This window comes from Lepidochelys kempii, chromosome 3, assembly GCF_965140285.1.
Source record: "Lepidochelys kempii isolate rLepKem1 chromosome 3, rLepKem1.hap1, whole genome shotgun sequence".
NCBI classification, from domain to species: Eukaryota; Metazoa; Chordata; order Testudines; family Cheloniidae; genus Lepidochelys; species Lepidochelys kempii.
In genome coordinates, this window is record NC_136382.1 from 127,643,341 (window position 1) to 127,664,305 (window position 20,965).

At 40.1% G+C, this 20,965-nt stretch overlaps 1 protein-coding gene across 5 annotated transcripts in view; it reads left to right on the forward strand.

The window, feature by feature from the left end:
* The first annotated feature begins 230 nt into the window (after positions 1-230).
* Positions 231-20,965, forward strand: part of CEP43 (centrosomal protein 43) — a 50,906-nt gene continuing 30,171 nt past the window's right edge. For 4 of the 5 annotated variants that reach the window (XM_073337913.2, XM_073337915.2, XM_073337916.2 and 1 more), the window contains exons 1-6: positions 231-545; positions 10,169-10,222; positions 13,331-13,385; positions 14,110-14,198; positions 16,856-16,990; positions 20,723-20,803. In XM_073337913.2, coding sequence (XP_073194014.1) covers positions 462-545; positions 10,169-10,222; positions 13,331-13,385; positions 14,110-14,198; positions 16,856-16,990; positions 20,723-20,803 — 498 coding nt within the window. In that variant the 5' untranslated portion in view covers positions 231-461. The remainder of the gene's footprint in view (positions 546-10,168; positions 10,223-13,330; positions 13,386-14,109; positions 14,199-16,855; positions 16,991-20,722; positions 20,804-20,965) is intronic. The other variant, XM_073337914.2, reaches the window with a different exon arrangement.

A 20,965-nucleotide genomic window follows, 5' to 3' on the forward strand; every position in this document is an offset into this window, starting at 1 on the left:
GGTTCCCACAACACACCCCGACAGTAGGGACGACGTTGAGCCCAGGACACCAGGCAGCCGCCAGCCCGAGCCGCTGCCCCACAAACGGGCCCCTCCTGGGAAAGCCCGCCCCGCCCCTGAGCAGCTCCAGGGAACCCCGCGATTTCCCCGGGCGCCGCTCCCCGACCCAGGCCCGGGCCTAGCCCCGCCCATTCCCTTTAAACCTCCCGCGCCCGCCAGCCAATCGCGGCGCTGCCCGTTCGCAGCCGCACATTCCGCGCGCCGGGCCCGAGGCAGGTCCTGGGCAGCTCCGGTCCCGCCCCGCCGCCTCTTGGGTGGCCAGCCGGTCGCCGCGGCCGCTTGGCCCCGTCCCCTGGAGCCTGCCCTGGCGTCGGCGCCTCTTCTCTTCTCTTCCCCGCCGCGAATCTGCGCCGCCGCTCCCGCCGCTAACATAGTTTGGGCGGTTGTCAGGGAGAAACAAGATGGCGGCGGCGGAGGAGGACACGGAGCTGCGGGACCTCCTTGTGCAGACGCTGGAGAGCAGCGGGGTGCTCAATAAAATCAAGGTATGGGCGGGGGAGGGGCTTGTCCCCTGGGGCGCGAGACACATGCGCGCGTGGTGGTGGGGGGCGGACAGAGCGCGAGGTGGTGCCAGCTGCCCTAACGGCCCTAACCGCCACTCCGCCCCGCGCCAGGGGGAGGCGGGGTCGGGGACTCGGTTCGCTTCCTCCTGTGCCGCCCCTACCCACGGTAGTCCGGGCCGCGATGGCGGCGCCTGTCTGGCCTACGGGCACCGTGGGTTACGCAGGAGCCGTGGCGAGCCTCTGCCCTGCGCGAAGGCCCTATGGGATGTTCCGCGCCCGGGAAGCGCCGCAGCCCTCGCCTCCGGCCCACCCGGGGCAAAGTGCTCGTGAAACGTCCCTGATGGCGCGGGGGGTTGGCCGGCCCGGTCAGGGATCGCTCTGCCGCTGCGCTCCCTGCGTTGCGGGCGAGTTTGCTCCCCACGCTAGTGTGGCAGCTCCGGGCCCGTGGCGCTCCTAGCAAAGCAAAGGAGTAGCTGGAGCGGATCAGCTCTTTCAGCTCATCAGAGGGGTAGCCGTGTTAGTCTGGACCTGTAAAAGCGGCAAAGAGTCCTGTGGCACCTTATAGACTAACAGACATATTGGAGCATGAGCTTTCGTGCATGTATCCGACGAAGTGGGTATTCAACCACGAAAACTTATGCTCCAATACGTCTGTTTGTCTTTAAGGTGCCACAGGACTCTTTGCCGCTATTTCAGTTTAATTTCTTATGTAAAATTCCACTCCCCCCCCCCCCCCCGTGTGTGTAAAATACACACACACACACATCCTTACCTAAATCCTCCCATTCTAATGTTCTACAAGTTATAATTGGGCTTGGAAGGTTTTTGATTTTTATCAATAAATGTTGGTATCTATTGATTTCACCAATAGAAACAAACAACACAAATATTTTCATCAATAGTTGAAATTAACAACTAGGCAAAGTAAGAAAAATGCTGCTTGAGAACTTCTTAAAGTTGGATTTTAGGATGTTTACTTTCTATGTTTTGACACGTGACATTGACTGTTTGTGTTTTAATGGTAATAAAGCTTTGCTTTTATATCCTGATGTTTACTGTCATTCTCTGATCACCCATAATTTCTTGCAAATGTGGAAAATTAAATGTATAAAACATTGGAAAATTTTTTTAAAAATACACATTGGATTTATGGGTCAAAATCATTTGAAAAAAATTGAATTCTGCCACTTTTAGCCCCCCAACCTGAAGCAAATATTCTCTAGCAACTACACACCACACAACAAAAACACTAACCCAGGAACCAATCCCTGCAACGGACCCTGTTGCCAACTCTATCTGCATATCTATTCAAGGGACACCATCATAGGACCTAGCCACACCATCAGGGGCTTGTTCACGTGCACATCTACCAATGTGATATGTGCTAGCAATGCCCCTCTGCCATCTACATTGACCAAACTGGACAGTCTCTACACAAAAGAATATCTGGACACAAATCAGACACCAACAGTTCTAACATTCAAAAACCAGAAGAATACTTCGATCTCCCTGGACACTCAATAACAGTCTTAAAAGTGGCAATACTTCAAAAATAGACTCTATCAAATTAGGCCTGAATAAAGACTAGGAGTGGATGGGTCACTACAAAAACTAATTTTCCCCTGCTGATACTCACACATTCTTGTCAACTATTTGAAATGAGCCACCTTGATTACATTTTTCAGAGTAACAGCCGTGTTAGTCTGTATTCGCAAAAAGAAAAGGAGTACTTGTGGCACCTTAGAGACTAACCAATTTATTTGAGCATGAGCTTTCGTGAGCTACAGCTCACTTCATCGGATGCAACCGATGATTACATTGGCCTCATTAGCACTACAAAAGTGATTCTCCTCCCCCCCCCCCTTGGTGTTAACCCCTTCTTGTTAATTGTTGAGAATAACCCACTTCCACCTTAATTGAATTGGCTCGTTAGCACTTGCCTCATCCCCACTTGGTAAGACAACTCCTATCTTTTCATGTGCTGTGAATTTATACCTGCCTCTGTATTTTCCACTCAATGCATCTGATGAAGTGGGTTTTAGCCTTTGAAAGCTTATGCCCAGATACATTTGTTGGCCTCTAAGGTGCCACAAGGAGTCCTCATTGTTTTTGCTGATCCAGACCATTGCGGCTGCCACTCTGATGTGGTTAAATTAAGTTGGCCTTGGTTGAGATAAAAGTAGCGAGAGACTCCTGGAAGTATACGCTACATCCTGCTCCTCACTTGGTCCGTATGCCCAACAGAGACTTGTAAATGGCTCCTGTAGCTTCTGCTGATAGCGCTTTTTTTACCAGTGGCTCCCACTGATGCCATGCGTCCCTGAAATTCAGTTTTCATATCTTAAACACAGTATTCTAAATGGCCATGTAGTAGCAGCTGTCTGAATGGGGGTAAGCACAGACTTTTGATAGGTAGTGGCAATTTATGGGAGTTGCGCTACTTCTATTGATCCAATCGATTTTGTTAGGCATCTGCCCTTCAAGTTGGTTTATATCATGCATAAGGATTTTTTCTTACAATACATTTAAATGTAAGGATGCTCAATATATTGTTTGCTTGAGTATTGTGTACCTGTTAGGGAAAACAAGCTATACTCTGATATTGCGTATTTATGTAGGATTTATACCCCAAAATTAAACAGTACTTTCCAAGGATGGGTGAGGGTAAAAGCTAGAAAGTAAGGCATAGAAGGATTTGTGTTCAGTATCCTGTGGAGATCAGTAAGACATAAATGAGAGCAAACTCTAAGAAGGGTGTGTATACGAGTCTGATGCAGATGAAGTCAAGAGAACGTGAACTTGTCATAAGAGACAAATGTGGAAGGATTCTAGTTAACATAGAATATTATCAATAGAAGATGTATTGTAAAGGTGACCAGCAATAAAACTGGGGAAAATATACAAAACCTATTTAGTTAGTTTTAGGCCTTCTGCAGAGACTTGTGAAGGAACCAAAGTGAGATCTTTGTCCTACAGTAGTTTGTATGAGGTTGTAATAATAATAGTAGTAGTTTGCTTGATTTTTGGCTTTTCTGTGTATAAATATCTTGTGCACATTGGCATTTGCGTAAATTAACTTGACAATGCAAAATGTCTATTATCCTTTAAAACTGTTAATGTTTAGAGTAATGCTGGGCAGTTATTTTAGAAGTGTTATATTTTATTTACTAGTTTTTGAGCACAAGAGAATGAGTAAAATCTTAATTTGTACATTGGCAAATACTTAAACATGTATAATTGGTATATTATCCACTTGCAATTGATACACATTTCTTCTTTTGCTTTTAAACTGAAATATATAATAGTGTTCATAATCCATGAGCATGAAAATTTACTTAGATTTTAGTAAGGCGTTTGATACTGTGCCACATGGGGAATTATTAGTTAAATTGGATAAGATGGGCATCAATAGGAAAATTGAAAGGTGGATAGGGAATTGGTTAAAGGGGAGACTACAACGGGTCCTACTGAAAGGTGAACTGTCAAGTTGGAGGGAGGTTACCAGTGGAGTTCCTCAAGGATCAGTTTTGGGACCAATCTTATTTAATCTTTTTATTACTGACCTGGGCACAAAAAGTGGGAGTGTGCTAATAAAGTTTGCAGATGATACAAAGCTGGGAGGTATTGCTAATTTAGAGAAGGACAGGGATACCCTACAGGAGGATCTGGATGACCTTGTAAACTGGAGTAATAGGAATAGGATGAAATTTAATAGTGAGAAGTGTAAGGTCATGCATTTAGGGATTAATAACAAGAATTTTAGTTATAAGCTAGGGACGCATCAACTAGAAGTAACGGAGGAGGAAAAGGACCTTGGAGTATTGGTTGATCATAGGATGACTATGAGCTGCCAATGTGATATGGCTGTGAAAAAAGCTAATGTCGTCTTGGGATGCATCAGGAGAGGTATTTCCAGTAGGGATAAGGAGGTTTTAGTACCGTTATATAAGGCACTGGTGAGACCTCACCTGGAATACTGTGTGCAGTTCTGGTCTCCCATGTTTAAGAAGGATGAATTCAAACTGGAACAGGTACAGAGAAGGGCTACTAGGATGATCCGAGGAATGGAAAACTTGTCTTATGAAAGGAGACTCAGGGAGCTTGGCTTGTTTAGCCTAACTAAAAGAAGGTTAAGGGGAGATATGATTGCTCTCTATAAATATATCAGAGGGATAAATACCAGAGAGGGAGAGGAATTATTTAAACTCAGTACCAATGTGGACACAAGAACAAATGGATATAAACTGGCCACTAGGAAATTTAGATTAGAAATTAGACGAAGGTTTCTAACCATCAGAGGAGTGAAGTTTTGGAATAGCCTTCCGAGGGAAGTAGTGGGGGCAAAAGATCTATCTTGCTTTAAGATTAAACTCGATAAGTTTATGGAGGAGATGGTATGATGGGATAACATGGTTTTGGTAATTAAATATTCATGGTAAATAGGCCCAATGGCCTGTGATGGGTTTTTAGATGGGGTAAGATCCAAGTTACCCGGGAAAGAATTTTTTGTAGTATCTGGCTGATGAATCTTGCCCATATGCTCAGGGTTTAGCTGATCGCCATATTTGGGGTCGGGAAGGAATTTTCCTCCAGGGCAGATTGGAAGGCCCTGGAGGTTTTTCGCCTTCCTCTGTAGCATGGGGCACGGGTCACTTGCTGGAGGATTCTCTGCTCCTTGAGGTCTTCAAACTACAATTTGAGGACTTCAATAGCACAGATATAGGTGTGAGGTCTTTTTTAGGAGTGGTGGGTGAAATTCTGTGGCCTGCATTGTGCAGGAGGTCAGACTAGATGATCATAATGGTCCCTTCTGACCTAAATATCTATGAATCTATGAACATTCAGAAACTACCCAGGTGTGTGTTCTTTCCTGTTATTTCATGTATTCTTGTGACATGTTTCTACAAAAGCCTGTTCTTCACATTCATACTCTTTTTTTATTACTTGTTTCCACTAAGACTGACAATGTGGTGAGTGCTGTACAAACACAAAAGAAGACTTGGGCCCTGTTCTGAAGAGCTTGTGCTTTTTCTTTTCTTATTTCAGGGAGACAGTTTTCATATGAAAAAGGAAGGCCTCTACTCAGGGCTGTCCTTAGGCATGCGCAGAATACGCATGCTGCGTAGGGCACCATGAAATTTGGGGCACCAGACTTCCCCAAATTTCATGGTGTCCTACACAGCTGCGTGCTTCATAGGTGGCAGCGCCCCCAGCGGCCAGCCCCATTCCCCAGCTGGCCCCCCATGTGCGTTCTGGGACAACTCCCTCTACCCCTGCTCCATCTCCTTCTGCCCCCACCCCACCCCTTCTCCCAAGCCCCCTCCCCCAGCGACGGATGCGGCCCAGGCGATTACCGGGGGGCCTGGCGGTGGCAGCAGGGGGTCAGGCCTACCCCTGCACTCACCGGCAGTGGTGGGAAGCAGAGCGCCCTAGCCTGCAGCACTCTGCTGGCTCCCTGCTGTGTCGCTCAGCTTCCCACCACTGGGGGGGAGAGGGGATCCCTTCTCCCTGCCACCAGTGGGAGGGGGGGGCGGAATGGGCTGGGGCCGGGTCATTCCACTTCCTGCTCCCGGCCCCCTGCTAATCCCCTGGGCCGCTCTGGGCCTGTGGGGGGCCCCCAAAGCAGCTCCCCACAGCTCCTGTCTCTTCCGGCCCCTCAGGCCTTGAGCGCAGCCCAGACCTTCCGTGGGGAGCAGGTGCTCGGGCTGCCTCTACTCTTTCCCTTCCCCCTCCCCCATATCCTGCATTACAACCACTATTTTCTGATTGGCTATGACTTGTTCAAAATCATTTTATATTCCTTTAGTTGGGTGAAATGTCACTAGTAAGGTGACCAGATATAATGGAGAAAATATCAGGACACATGGGGAAAGAAGGAGGGGGAAAAATAAAAAAGCCAGAGTGGCCAAAGCCGCAATATTGGGACAAATGGCGTCCTGACCGTGCATCGGTCAGGACATGGGACAAAGACCTAAAAATCGGGACAGTCCCAATTTTATCGGGACGTCTGGTCACCCTAGTCACTTGTGACATGGGGTTTGCAGCACTTGCAACACCTCTCGCTTGTAGCAATAAGCGAGCAAGACACTCTTTGACAACATAAAGCTAACAGCAGCCTTGATAAGTCAGTTTTATTAGTTCAGCCTAAAACTGTTTCTGTTGGGCAGTTATCAGGATTGCCACAACAGAGGGTTAAAAAAGAATAAAATTATATTAATTGTTAAGATGGTATAAAGTTGATTCTTTATTTTAAAGAACTAATTAGTTTCCACAGCCCCTTCTGTCACAGTTCAGGGCAACTTGCACCTATATTCCCCTCCCTTTGCTCTTGCATGTATGGTTACAGAAGCAGCTTCACTTCAGGAGGACAGCTTGTTCATTAAACTGGAATGACTGTCTAGGTACCATTATAAATAATGTTACTATACTTTTAACATTTTTTAGCTTCTTTGAAGTAAATGAGTATTTTTAAGAAATAATTGTTCATATTTTAAATTTAAAATTTGTGCTTGAGCTAATTTCAAGGGTCCCCTTCTTTTTATTTGTAAAGTGGCTATCTTCTACCTTGTTAATGACATGAGAGCCAGATCTGCTTGTGGTACATGAACTAAATCACTATGATAGAATCTTAGCAGGGACACTTATTTGCATTGATGTAATGTGGACTTCTAATAGGACTGTGGGATCACTTTGTATGTGGCCCAGGAGGAGGTGTCACCAGAGGCTCTCTTCTTTGAGGGATGTTTGGAAGGAGTACCAAGGTGTCCAGGATGAGTAATTCTCTCTATCATGAAGAACCACTGAGTTTGCCTCTTAACCTACCTAAGGAGCAGAGACTGCGTACCCCTTTATGCACCAGTTCCTGTCTTCCATTCATAAACAATTAACAGAATACTTTAACTGTTCAGTCTCATCAGGGAATGTTTCGTTTAACTGGCTGTTCCCTTCCTGCTGTAAGTGCATCTGGCTTCTATGGCATTAGTAGAGTGAGAGAGAAATACATTTGAAACCAATCAGGAAGTTAGTTGGCTTGTAAAGAAACAAAATGAGGTAAACTTTAAATGTTAGGTGCAGGTGGGGAACTTAACCATACTCTTTAAATTTGTAAAAATAGTATTATAATTACATAGTTGATTTCTTTAAAAAAAAAAAAAAGTAGCTTGTAAAAAAAGTTGACTGATTCACAAGGGCTGTTTTACAGCATTCCCTGAGAAAATCAAGCACTTCGTGAACTATTACCGTCAAATGCAATTGTAAACATTGAACATCCCACTGAAGGGAAATCTTTGCTGTGAACATTGTGTCCCGAGAAACCTTCTACTAGAAAACTTTTATTATAGTAACTGCTGTGCCTGAAATATTGTCATTTCAACTTCTGTGAGGGACAAAAACCCTAGTAATGTTCTGTTGTCTTAACTTGTGCTCAGAAAACATATATTGAGTAACAATGTGTCATGTTAACACCTTCATGCTAATTATAATATGTGTATAGAAGTGCTGATGAGTTGACAAAGTACTGTTTAGTGTCAGTGTATTAATATTTTACCTTAAAAAATAGCAACAGTATAAATTGAAACTTTTAATGAATATGGACATGAACAACATATACTAAAGAATTAGATTAATTTCATATCTTGTACTGCTTTGTGAGGTTTTAAAGAGAACTTGAAGAGAAGGTCAGAATCCAGTTAATTCCCAAATGATTCATTTTGGAGCAGTGATAACTAAGATCAGCTCTCTTTCTTTAAGTGTCCTGGAAAATTCAAGCACTCTAAAACCTGGAATTACTATTTTAATTTAATTCTACAAATCAAAACACACAGTTCTTGGAAAACATTGTCACCCTTGCTCAATTGAAAACACTGGCATAACTTTAACTGCTGTTGCTATTGCTCCACTGTTATCCTCAAGTATTCCTGCCTGATACTTCATAACAATAATGGCCATACTGGGTCAAACCAATGGTCCATCTAGCCCAGTATCCTGTTTTCTGAAAGAGGCCAAAACCAGGTGCTTCAGCGGGAATAAACAGAACAGACAATTGTTGAGTAATCCATCCTCTGTTGTCCACTTCCAGGTTCTGGCACTCGGAGGCTAGGACACACAGAGCATGGGGTTGCATTCCTCAACATTTTGGCTAATAGCCGTTGGTGGACCTATCCTCCATGACCTTATCTAATTCTTTTTTGAACCCAGTTGTGCTTTTGGCCTTCACAAGATCCCCTGACAATGAGTTCCACAGGTTGACAGTGCATTGTGTGAAGAAGTACTTCCTTTCGTTTGTTTTTAAGCTGCTGCCTATTAATTTCATTGGGTGGCCCCCAGTTCTTGTGTTATGTGAAGGAGTAAATAACACTTTCTTACTCACTTCTCCACACCGTTCACGATTTTATGATCATGAACCTCTATTATGACCTCTATCAGATCCTCCTTTAGTCGTCTCTTTTCCGATCTGAAAAGTCCCAATCTTATTAATCCTTCCTCATATGAAAGCTGTTTTATAACACTAATCATTCTTGTTGCCCTTCTCTGGACCTTTTCCAGTCCTAATATATTGTTTTTGAGATGGGGTGAACAGAACTGCCCGTGGTATTCAAGATGTGGGCATTCCGCTACTTTATGTAGTGGTATTATGATATTTTTGTCTTATCTATCCCTTTCCAAATGGTTCCTAAGATGCTGTTAGCTTTTCTCCTGCCGCTGCACATTGAGCGAATGTTTTCAGATAACTATCCACAATATATGAGGGACATAGGGAAACTCAAACATAAGGAAGTATTCATGCAAGACTAACATTTGAATGTTCAAGAAGAAAAACCGATGAATGAAAATGAGATCCATGAGCACAATGAATCCAAAAAATAAAGAAATAGTTTTATACCTTTAATACTGCTCAGATTCCTGAGTTTAGATTCTGTTGCATGTCTCCTGACCAGACACTGAAGAAATATCTGTACTTTACTATTAACATTTTCCTAGTTTTGAGTATGTTATTTGTGTACATTTCCTTATCATAGAATTGTATATTAAATGTGTGAGTTTCAAAGACACCTAAGGGACTTAAATGTCCCACTTGTATTCAAAATTAATAGGAATTAGGTGTCCAGTCCCCCTAGGCAGTGTTTAAAAAAAAATCCCACACTGACAGCAGAAATGACCTAATGGGCCATGTACAGTGGAACCTCAGAGTTACGAACAACAGCATTTTTTCTTCTGCATAGTAAAGTTTCAGAGCTGTATTGAGTCAATGTTCAGTTGTAAACTTTTGAAAGAACAACTATAATGTTTTTAGAGTTACGAACATTTTAGTTATGAACAACCTCCATTTCCAAGGTGTTCATAACTGAGGTTCTGCTGTAGTTCACATTCCTATTTCTTCCCTTTTTTTTCAGATTAAAAACTCTTCTTTCTCAGCCCCAAGCCACGTTGCATATAGCTTTAGTTTAATGAAGGCATTTAGGTGTATTAAATTCAATACAAGTACCTCAGGAAGAAGCTGGGGTCAGTTTTAAACAAATACCTGGCAGGCTACTTGTTGCTTGTTGTATTTGAATTGTGGGGAGAAAACTGACCGCAAAAATACGGGTTCTTTTTTCATTTGGTAGGCAGAACTACGAGCAGCTGTATTTTTGGCACTTGAAGAGCAAGAAAAAGTAGAGGTAAGGAGATAAAAGAATGTAATTTCTACTTCAGCTTTCAGTAAATGTTTAATGCAATAAAAAGTACAAAAATACAAATAAAAAGTTCATTTTTTTGTCACTTTGCCAAAAGTATGTTGCTATCCTTAAATTCTCACTGATTTCAGTGGTAACAGGGTCAAGCTTTAAATATGACAGAAATATCCCTGAAAAATATTAAACTGTCTGTTTTCTATCTTTTCCTTTTTATAAGATCTGGTTAGATTCATAACATCTCATTTACAATTGGTTAGCTCTCTTGGGTAAATATTGATCTTGGGTAGTTTTGAAATAGCATGTTGTCCAGAATGACTCTAAGGAGGATAGGAAAGAGACAAGGTGGAGGAGGTAATATGTTTTATTGGACCAGCTTTCGTTGCTGGAAGAGACAAGTTTTTGAGCTTCACAGGTCCCTGAAGAAGAGCTCTATGACTCTCAAAAACTTGTCTCTTCTACCAGCAGAAGTTAGTCCAATAAAAGATACTAGCTCCCCCACCTTATCTCTGTCATATCCTGGGACCGACGTGGCTGCAACAACACTACAAACATCTAAAAAAGATACTCCAGTTCATCAAGTATGTTCATAAATTCTTTTAACATGTTTCTTATTGACCCCATCAATATCCTATCGATCATAAAAGACTTCTGAAATACTTTCAAAAAGCACATTATGAAAAAATAATTTAAAAAAATTAAGTACTTCTGCATTTTAAAAAAAAATTGAAAGGAACTTTATCAGTTTACTCATGTATAAGCTTACATTTAAAATTAGAGCCTCTGAATTCTAAATATAAATTAAAAAAAAATATTTCTCATTTGCAAATTTTTGTGCTTCTGGTGACTCTGCAGCAATAGTTAACACAGACAAAGGCTGTTCCTGGAGATGTACAGACATCGTTATTAGACTGATGCATGAACAGTGATATTTTGGTATGATGGTGATCTTGGTTTAGAATTTGGCATTATCTAAATTATACAGTGATTTTTCAAACCAAAAACTGCAAGTTAATTTCTTCTTGATTTTACTATGTAAGTTAAATAGAACAGATCTAGTAGGGGAAATTAACACTTAGACACTTACAGGAATTTATTGCAAAAAATAGAAAATAAAACTATCATTTAGTAATCCCATGTTAACGAATAGTTTAGTCCATATTTTGCCTGAAGAATCTGCAAATTCTATTTTAAAAAACAGAGCGAGTGCAAAATAGTAGAGCTGTCAAGCAATTTAAAAAACGAATCGCACAATTAATCCCGCAATTAATCACACTGTTACTCAATAATAGAGTACCATTTATTTAAATAATTTGTGGATGTTCACATTTTCAAATATATTTTAATTACACCACAGAATACAAAGTGTATTTTTATTACAAATATTTGTGCTGGAAAAACAAAAGAGTATTTTTCAGTTCACCTAATACATGTATTTTAGTGCAATCTACATTTGTATGTTCAACTTTCATGATAGAAAATTGTGTACAAAAAACCCCTGCATTCAAAAATAAAACAATGCAAAACTTTAGAGTGTACAAGTCCACTCAGTCCTATTTCTTGTTCAGTCAATTGCTCAGACAAACAAGTTTGTTTACATTTACAGGAGATAATGTGGCCCACTTTTTATTCACAATGCTGCGTCCATGCTGATGACGGGTTTTGCTTGATAACTGTCCAAAACAGTGCAGACCAACGCATGTTTATTTTCATCATCTGAGGCAAATGCCACCAGCAGAAGGTTGGTTTTCTTTTCTGGTAGTTCAGGTTCTGTAGTTTCCACATTGGAATGTTGCTCTTTTAAGACTTCTGAAAGTTTGCTCTATACCTCATCCTTAGATATTTTTGGAAGGCTCTTCAGATTCTTAAATCTTGGGTTGAGTGCTTTTAGAGATCTCACATTAGTACCTTCTTCGCATTTTGTCAAATCTGCAGAGAAAGTTTTCTTAAAATGAAGAACATGCTGGGTAATCATCCAAGATTAGTATAATATGAAATATATGGCAGAATGTGAGTAAAATAGAGTCCGAGACATACAGTTCTCCCCCAAAGGAGTTCAGTCACAAATTTAATTAACATATTATTTTTTTAATGAGCGTCATCGGCATGGAAGCATGTCCTCTAGAATGGTGGCCGAAGCATGAAGGGGCATACGAATGGTTAGCATATCTGGCACGTAGATACCTTGCAATGCTGGCTACAAAAGTCCTGTGTGAATGCCTGTTCTCACTTTCAGGTTGATGATGTTGTAAATTAGTGGGCAGCATTATGTCCTGTAAATGTAAACAAACTTGTTTGTCTGAGCGATTGGCTGAATGAGAAGTAGGACTTAGTGGATTTGTAGGCTCTAAAGTTTTGCATTGTTTTTGAGTGCAGTTATGTAACAAAATCTACATTTGTAAGTTGCACTCTCATGATAGAGATTGCACTACAGTACTTGTATGAGGTGAATTGAAGAATACTGTATCTTTTGTCATTTTACAGTGCAAATATTTGTAATAAATATAAAGTGAGCAGTGTATTTTGTATTCTGTGTTATAATTCAATATATTTGAAATGTAGGAAAAAATTCAAAAATAATACATTTCAATTGGTATTCTGTTTAACAGTGCGATTAAAACTGATTAATTGTGATTAGTTTTTCTTTCTTTTTTTTTTTTTTTTTTTTAAAGTTAATCAGGGGAGTTAACTGATTGACAGCCCTACAGAGTAAAATTGGCAAACTTCTATTTTTCAGTGGTTGTTTCGCTCAACTGCTGAACTTGTAATTTGTTTAACTGTATGGAAAAACATAAAAATCTGTAACCAGCTGATACTGTTCCTATCTATAATGTTTTTATAGCCAAACTAAAATCCCCTGGGGGTTGGTAACAGAAATATTAAGCCTTAATTATGACCATCTAAATGTGCTGCTTTACTAATTACTACTAGTACACTTAGTATAAAAGTACATTTTTTTTTGGTTAAAATCAGTTGTTTAAGCTGTTTGTTATACTAGTGAGGCCTCTATGGCCAAAACTCTTGATGAGGTGTTAAATGTCTTTGCAGTACAGGGAAATCCTTATTAATTGTCCTTGATTTTTCATCTTTCAACAGAACAAAACACCCCTGGTAAATGAAAGCTTGAAAAAGTTTCTAGGTACAAAAGATGGTAAGCTTTTCTCTGTTTGTTAACTTATACATTGCTCGGATATTGACAAATATTTTGAAGAAAAGTGAAGGTAAATCCATTTGCTCTTGTGTTTGCAATATGATCCTGATGTTGGTCATAAACATAGTAAAGATAGAAGCCAGTCCTTCTCCCATTAAGTAAATGTCAAAAGTACCATTGCACACACTGAAGTTAAGATTGAGTCCAGAGCTTTTAAAGCTAATATTCTGTTGTTGCCATGGTCTTAGTTGAGAGGACTGATTTCTGTAGGTATTTGAATTAATTGCTGAGGAAATTTTTTTTCCATTGTTTTGTCATTTGTTGATTTACAGTAATTCAACTGAGCCTTTTTAGGGCAGCAGAAACAGCAACCTAAAGCTGTAATATGAAAGTAGACTGTAGAGGCACAGCATTAAAAGTGTGTGTGGGACAGACACCAAGATTAAGGTGTCTTTGAGCTAGACTTTTTTTTTTTTTTTAAGGTTAAACGGGGTCTGAATTTTAGAAGGAGCCTTGAGTTTTGTTCCAGCAGTTTTGGTTTAATTTAAATGTCTTCCTGATTTGGATTGAGGATTAGGTAGTTAAATACCTAAACCAGACCTGCAGAATTATGGGTGGGACAGAGGAGACCGGATTGAGGATCTCTTAAAAATCAGGTCCTTAATATAAGAGAATTTTAATTCTGTTTAATGTACCAAATTATTTTTTTCCTCTTTCGTTTTAGGTTGCTTGGTTGCTGGTCTTGTTGCAGAATTTCTTCAGTTTTTCAATCTTGACTTTACATTGGCCGTTTTTCAGCCTGAATCAAGCACAGTAAGGAAGATACTGTTTTTAATCATTTGCTAACTTGACTGTTAGAATCTGAAATGAACAAATGCAGAAGCTTTATTGGATTTTGTATTGGTCTATACCAGTTACTCAAATTTATGCTCTAAATATCAGCCGGAACTTAGTAATGTATACCTGTGTCCCTACACTAACCCAAGTCATAGACTGTCACAAGTACAGAAAAGGATGTTTATGTAATTGATGATTCATGGTGGTGGGTTTTTAAAGCTGACTAAAAGCATACATGCTTCATCAATTCTTTTCTACCTTTGTTGCTTAAAATAAATTAGTTTTGTCTGTGGAGCTATCTGTGCTCACAATAGTCGGGGATTCTATTAATCAAATGGTGACATTCCTTTGGACTGTGTGCCAAATTTTACATGTCTCTATCAGTGCAGCAATACTGAATTGAGAATAAAATAACTCACAGCAGAACCACTTTGTGGCATTATACAGTAAGAGAAACTGGAGGAAAAACAAGTGATTGTATGCAAGTGATCCAGACAACACATTAAGCAACAAGGTAACGTGCTTGGGGTGTTGGCCTAAAAGTCTGTTACAAGAGGAGGAGACTGAAAACCTTTTTTTTAAGTAGTACTATATTTTGCTAGGTCTTCAAAACACTTTTTCAGTTATCAAATACTTATATATGACATTGATTATTTCGCGTTGAAAATATTTTTCATCTGCTTTAAAAAAGAACATTTGTTTCTTTTCAAAGTTTTTTTTATTCTTATTGATCACTTTCCAGTTTAGTTTGCAAGAAGTGTTGCTAAACTAGTTATTTAAGCTTGAATTTGATCAAGGATGAATTTTTTTTCACTTGAATGAAATATTGATTTCATATCCATTTTTAAAAGTGGCTACATATAAGGCATTTGTTAATTCAATCTAGATAAACTGATAAAAACTGGTGCTTCATATTCTATCCTAGTGGAAGGACTTTTGCCCTGTTTCACAAAAGAAAATTCAGAAAAATCTGCAACTGACTTAATCCTAAAACCACCTAGACTCCATGCTGTGCCAAACGTCCCCAGCTCCATGTGTCTTCAGAATCAGCTCCCATTAAGAGGAGCTTGTATGCTAGAGAAATATTTCAAGTATTCCTGTTCATTACATAAAATGAGTGTCTGTTCTGAAAATGGTACTTCCTCACTAACAGATTTCTCCCTTGATGTCTCCAGAGTCACATCTGCTGAGTTCAGTAGCCAAAAATGCTGTTTCAACACTGTTTCTGTTAGCCCTACAGAACCAACATACGGGAGAGTGCAGGCTGAGTTCTTTGTGTTATCAACAGATTTATTTTTTACTAAAATGCAGTCAGCTATACCTATGCAAACTTAAGGAAGAGCATAGTTTGATATTGATTAATGAAAAGAAAAATGACTCTGAAAATCCAAATTGAGATTGTGGGGCTGGCATTTTTGTGGTGTGGGAATCTTTGTTTGTAAACTGAGCATATTTGAAAAGGTGCTGTATTGAAATAATGGCACATTTACAGTCATTTTTCAGATTATCATCTATTTTGAAATCTGTTTATCTTTCAGTAACTTTCCATAATTTATTTCCTGTATTTGCTATTGATTTTTGTTTCCTCACAGCACACTCTCTTATACAATCCTAGAGTGAAGTAATACATTCACTGTGCAATCTTACAATTATTTCTGTAGTAGTAGACCATTAATTTAATGGGATTGAGTGATTCAGAGGATTAGATGGTTGTATAGATGTTTTCAGCTCAAGGTTTTCGGTTTAAGTAAAGCCAGGCCTTTATGGACTAAATGAGTATATAGTTGTGATGGCTCATCAAGTTGCCTATGTGAAATATGTTGGCAATTTTAGTCTGTTTTCAATGAGATGATGTCTACATAACAAGTAAAATTTATTGTTTGATTTCCCTATATTTTTGAAGCGGACTACAGCTCCCATTAAGTCACCTTAAGAATTTAAAAGAGGAAGGATGCCATTTGTAGCCATTCTGTACTCATGTCAGTGAAACCTGGACAAACCATGCTATCACATTTTGTGTCAACGTGTGTAAGAGTTGAATTTAGAGCTACCTTTGTTCATTTTTTATTGAACTGATCTACAAGCTATTCTATAATCTTGTTGCTGATGTTGAGAACAACGGAATTTGGAAAAAAAGAATAGGAAAAATTTTCATCTGGGTCGTTAGTTAAAATCAGACTTTTTGGACCCATAGAGGCTGGAAGGTAAGGCTTTGATTCTGCATACTGCTCCACATAGGTGAAGCCATGTGCTTGCACAGTTCCATTGAAGTCACTGAAACCCTGCATGGAGGCCGTGGTCCATTTGTGCTGAGCTTGTTGCAGAATCATTGGTTGAAGTATGGTATGACCCAGTTTTAAAAGGTAATAGACTAAAATAACTTGAATATAAAATTTATTTTAATCTTAATTGTTTGTTAAGTGACTTGGAATATTTATTTGTTTTGTTTTTTGTTAGTTCTATAATGTGGAATATAATAAAGATGCTGTTTAGTGTCAGCTAGTCCTGATATGTACACGATTACAACTGGGAAATCTTGATTGGTTGGCCAAATTGTTGCTGTGCTAACTCCTAAAAAGTTTACCACTTTCATTTGCATTGAAGATTAAGATTATATGTTAACTTTTTTCCAGCTAAATGGGCTCGAAGGGCGAGAGAATTTAGCCCGAGATTTAGGAATTATAGAAGCAGAAGGTACTGTAGGTGGCCCCTTATTGTTGGAAGTGGTCAGAAGATGTCAGCAGAAAAAGGGTTCCAGTAGTGGAGAAGTAAGTATTGTTAACATGCATTATACTTTTTTTACAATTAAAATTTTTATGTAGTTTATAAACTGCTTGTCTCAGGGGTGAACTGTTTGAATACTTTGTGTGGAAATAGTATCTTTAGAGAGAGTTTCCATCTTCAGGATTTTCATTCCTGGGTCTTAGCTCTTAAGTGCAAGTCTGAGATTTTCCTTACCTCTTAGGGTCTTTTGACCCTTGAGGGCAGTGGTAGATAAACATGGGCAGGCACCCTACTGGTGGTAATTTGCCATTCCTTGACGCATATAAATACCACCATCTAAATGTTCCAGTCAGTTCCTTTGGTGGCAGTTTCCATGATAATCCAGTACAAAATGAACACACAAGCAAGAATATACCTCTAATTAAAAATGAAAACAAATAATAAAAATTGAGACACATCCATAAAAATCTTCACTTCTGAGTGGAAGTGAGAGCCCTACAAGGTCGTATCTTCAGAGAAGACAAATTACTTGTAAGTATTTTTTTCTTTATTTAGCAAGTTACCATCTGAGCAGGGTTCTCGCTCTTGGGGAATAAGTAGCTTGAGAGACGTCCCAAAAGAAGAAGAAAAATGGATAAAGCTGCAATGAGTAGCAGCAAGGCCAATGCCAACAGTGTGGATTTTTCTCTTATTTTTATTTTACCATTCTATGAATATATGGCTTGATCCTGCTCCATTGAACCCAGTGCGAGTTTTGCCATTGACTTCAATAGGAGCAGGTTCAGACCCATGACGAGGCTTTTTAATCATCCAATACAGAAACAATATTTTAGTCTAGAACAGGTGACAGCAATTAGTGAGAAACTTTGTACAAAAGAAAAATCAGTGAACTGAGAATAAGGGATGTTCCAAAATAAACTAATTTTTTTTAGGGGAGTGGACATAAAAAGGGGTACAAGAATTTTTGCTTGAGAAATCTTTTCCAAAGAAACAGAGAGCCTGAAACAAGATTCCATTCTGGAAGTTGTATCAAAGCCGTGCTTTGTAAATATGTGGTGAAGATCATGTTGCTGCTTTGCAGATGTCTGCAGTGGAGATACACCGGAAGCAGGCTGTGGCAGTAGCATATGCAGTTATAGCTCTTTCATTCCTGATCTTTGAGTTCTTAATTGTGCAAACTTAAAATTCTCAATGTTTTTTATGGCATATACATCTACTATACATGGCACTTAAATACTATGCTCACTGGTGTATTGGATTGTATGTACGCACAGATGTCCATTTTACTGTAAGCAGTAGTCCAAAAGAACAATATAAAACACAAAATATTTTTAAAAACCTGCCTTCTATATCGGGGTGGGGAAACTTTTTGGCCCAAGGGCCACATCTGGGTGGGGAAATTGCATGCAGGGTCATGAATGTAGGGCTGGGGTTGGGGTGTGGGAGGGGTGCAGGGTGTACGAGGGGGCTCAGGGTAGGGGGTGCAGGAGGGGTGTGGCAGGGGGCTCAGGGCAAGGAGTTTGGGGTGCAGGAGGGGTTCAGGGTGTGGGCTCTGGCCCGGCACCACTTACCTGGAGCGGCTCTGGGGTGGCAGTGATGCGCAGCAGGGCTAAGACAGGCTCCCTGCCTGCCCTGGCTCTGAGCAGCGCTGCTCCCGGGAGCAGTTGGCACCATGTCCCTGGGGGAGGAGGGGCAGAGGGTTCTGTGCGCTGCCCTCCCCGCAGGTACCTCCCCCGAAGCTCCCATTGGCTGCAGTTCCCTGTTCCTGGCCAATGGGAGCTGCAGGGGGCGGTGCCTGGAGGCAAGGGCAGTGCACAGAGCCCTCTGCCCTCCCTCCTCCAGGGGCCACAGGGACGTGGTACCAGCCGCTTCCAGCTCGGGTGCGGGGCCCGGGGCGCCACGGTGGTAGCAATCCCGTAGGCCAGATTCAAAGCCCTGATAGGCCGGATCCAGCCCACAGGCTGTAGTTTGCCCACCCCTGTTCTATATGGTAAATTCTTATGAAGTGCAACTTTTGCATGGCTTCCAACCAAGAGAACAAAGTCCTCTTATCTTGCCAATCTTCAACTTTAGGTCTGTCTTAATTGAGCTAATTTGGTCGAAATTATGTTCTGCTTTGAGATAACTCATTAAGCATTTATATTTGAATATATATTTAAGAAATACTGCTTCCTTTCCAGAACAGCTACAGCATTGCCAGTTCTAACTTCTCCCTCCTCCTTCAGGGCTAGATCTGATGGTAGCTAAGGGAAGATGGGAAGTTCTATAGGAATCTCTGCTCCTTTCTCTAGGCTTCCTGTGGCATCAGTTGCTGCTTCCTTTCTTACAGTTGGTTCATGTGAGACACTTCAGCTTCACATCTGCTGCCTTCCTAGTATCATCACTCAATCAGAAACAAATTCAGCAATCCCAAAAGCTGTGGGTTTCTATGTGCTTATTGTCTGGAGAGACTCCTTGTTTAATTAATCTCTTGCAGCCTGTATTTTTAAAGTCAAAAAAACATGTATACAAGCTGATTATTGTTAAAATAGGAAAATCTGAATATGTAAACTTAACCCTGTCACTTGCATAAACTAAAGATATTTTGGTCAAAAGTGTGAACCCCCCCTCCAGAACAGACAAAAGTTTTACGGATGAAAAGTGCCGATGTGGACAGTGCTCTGTCGGTGGGAGTTGCTCTCCTGCCGACAAAGCTACCGTCCCTCTTTGGGGGTGGTTTTATTTTGTCAGAAGGAGAGCTCTCCTGCTGACAAGGAGCGACTATACTGTGTAATTTACAGCGGCACCGCTGTGCTGCTGTAAGGTACGTAGTGTAGACATAGCCTTCGGGTTGTTTCGTTTTTTTTATTTTTATTTTTTCAAAATAGATTTAATTACTAGAATGTCTTTATAGAAAATTAGAATAGCTTTCCATTATGATTAGGAATGGAATGAGATTCTGTGTAACTGATTAATCAAAAGTGTTCTATCTACTGAGCTTCATCATAAAATGTTATGATAACAGCAATTTAATATACTAGGGAAAGTATTCAACATGTGTTAAGAGGTTGCAATGATGAATTCTGATTTTTTTTTTTATCCTGATGCAATCAACAAACATTTGGTGTGAGATGTAGATGAATACAGTATTTACTACTTTGTTTCTAATTTAGCTTAAGTCAACAACACTTGTGACTGGTTAGTGTTTATGCAGTGTACTATGTGCAGTATAAAGGATATTACTTCACCCACTTTGTCTCTCTGGTTCATGTTTAGTAAACTTTTGGCACATCCCTAATTGTAATGAAAATCCATACTATCTGTTAATCTGAAATACTGCTTTTCTGCTTAAACCTGTTGTATTTTAGAAAGAAAACTGAAGCATTTGTATGACAAAATACTCACTGAGATGAATATAGTGAAGTTAGAAGAGATCTCCATATGTAATGGAGTCTGCGCTGTAAGCAGAGAGAATGAAATCCCGATGATAGCATTTATTATCATTCCTGGTCAGAATAGACATTTAAACAAAAGAATGTTTACTAGACTTTCAGAAGTAGTGCATTCAGCCCTTTCACTTACACCAAGAATGTGTTTGAGTACACACTAATAAATTGGCCGGAAGAAAATTTAATTTGAAAATAGTTCTGCCTTAAAGTTGCTGAATTGGCTGCACGCTGTCAGAATTTGTACGTAGTGAAGGGCAAAGGGTTTTGCACCCTTCGTTGTCATTTGGCATTCTGACACAGTCTTATGGAATCTTAAGTATGTTGTTTCTTTGTGAAACTTTGGTTTAGGTAGCTCCAGTTGTGTCTGACATGCATTCTTCACCAAAATCACCTGATGGAAGATCAAATACACATCCAATACCAAGTAAGGTAAGTTAGCTAAATAAAAGGAAATGCTAAATAATGTAACAATTTGTAGTAAAGTGCATTAAAAAGGGTTTTTAATGTAAAAGATGGTTATTGCAGAAATGCTGACTGATTCATGTATCAGGAATATTTTGGCCATCATACTCAGCTGTTTGAGGCTCTGGC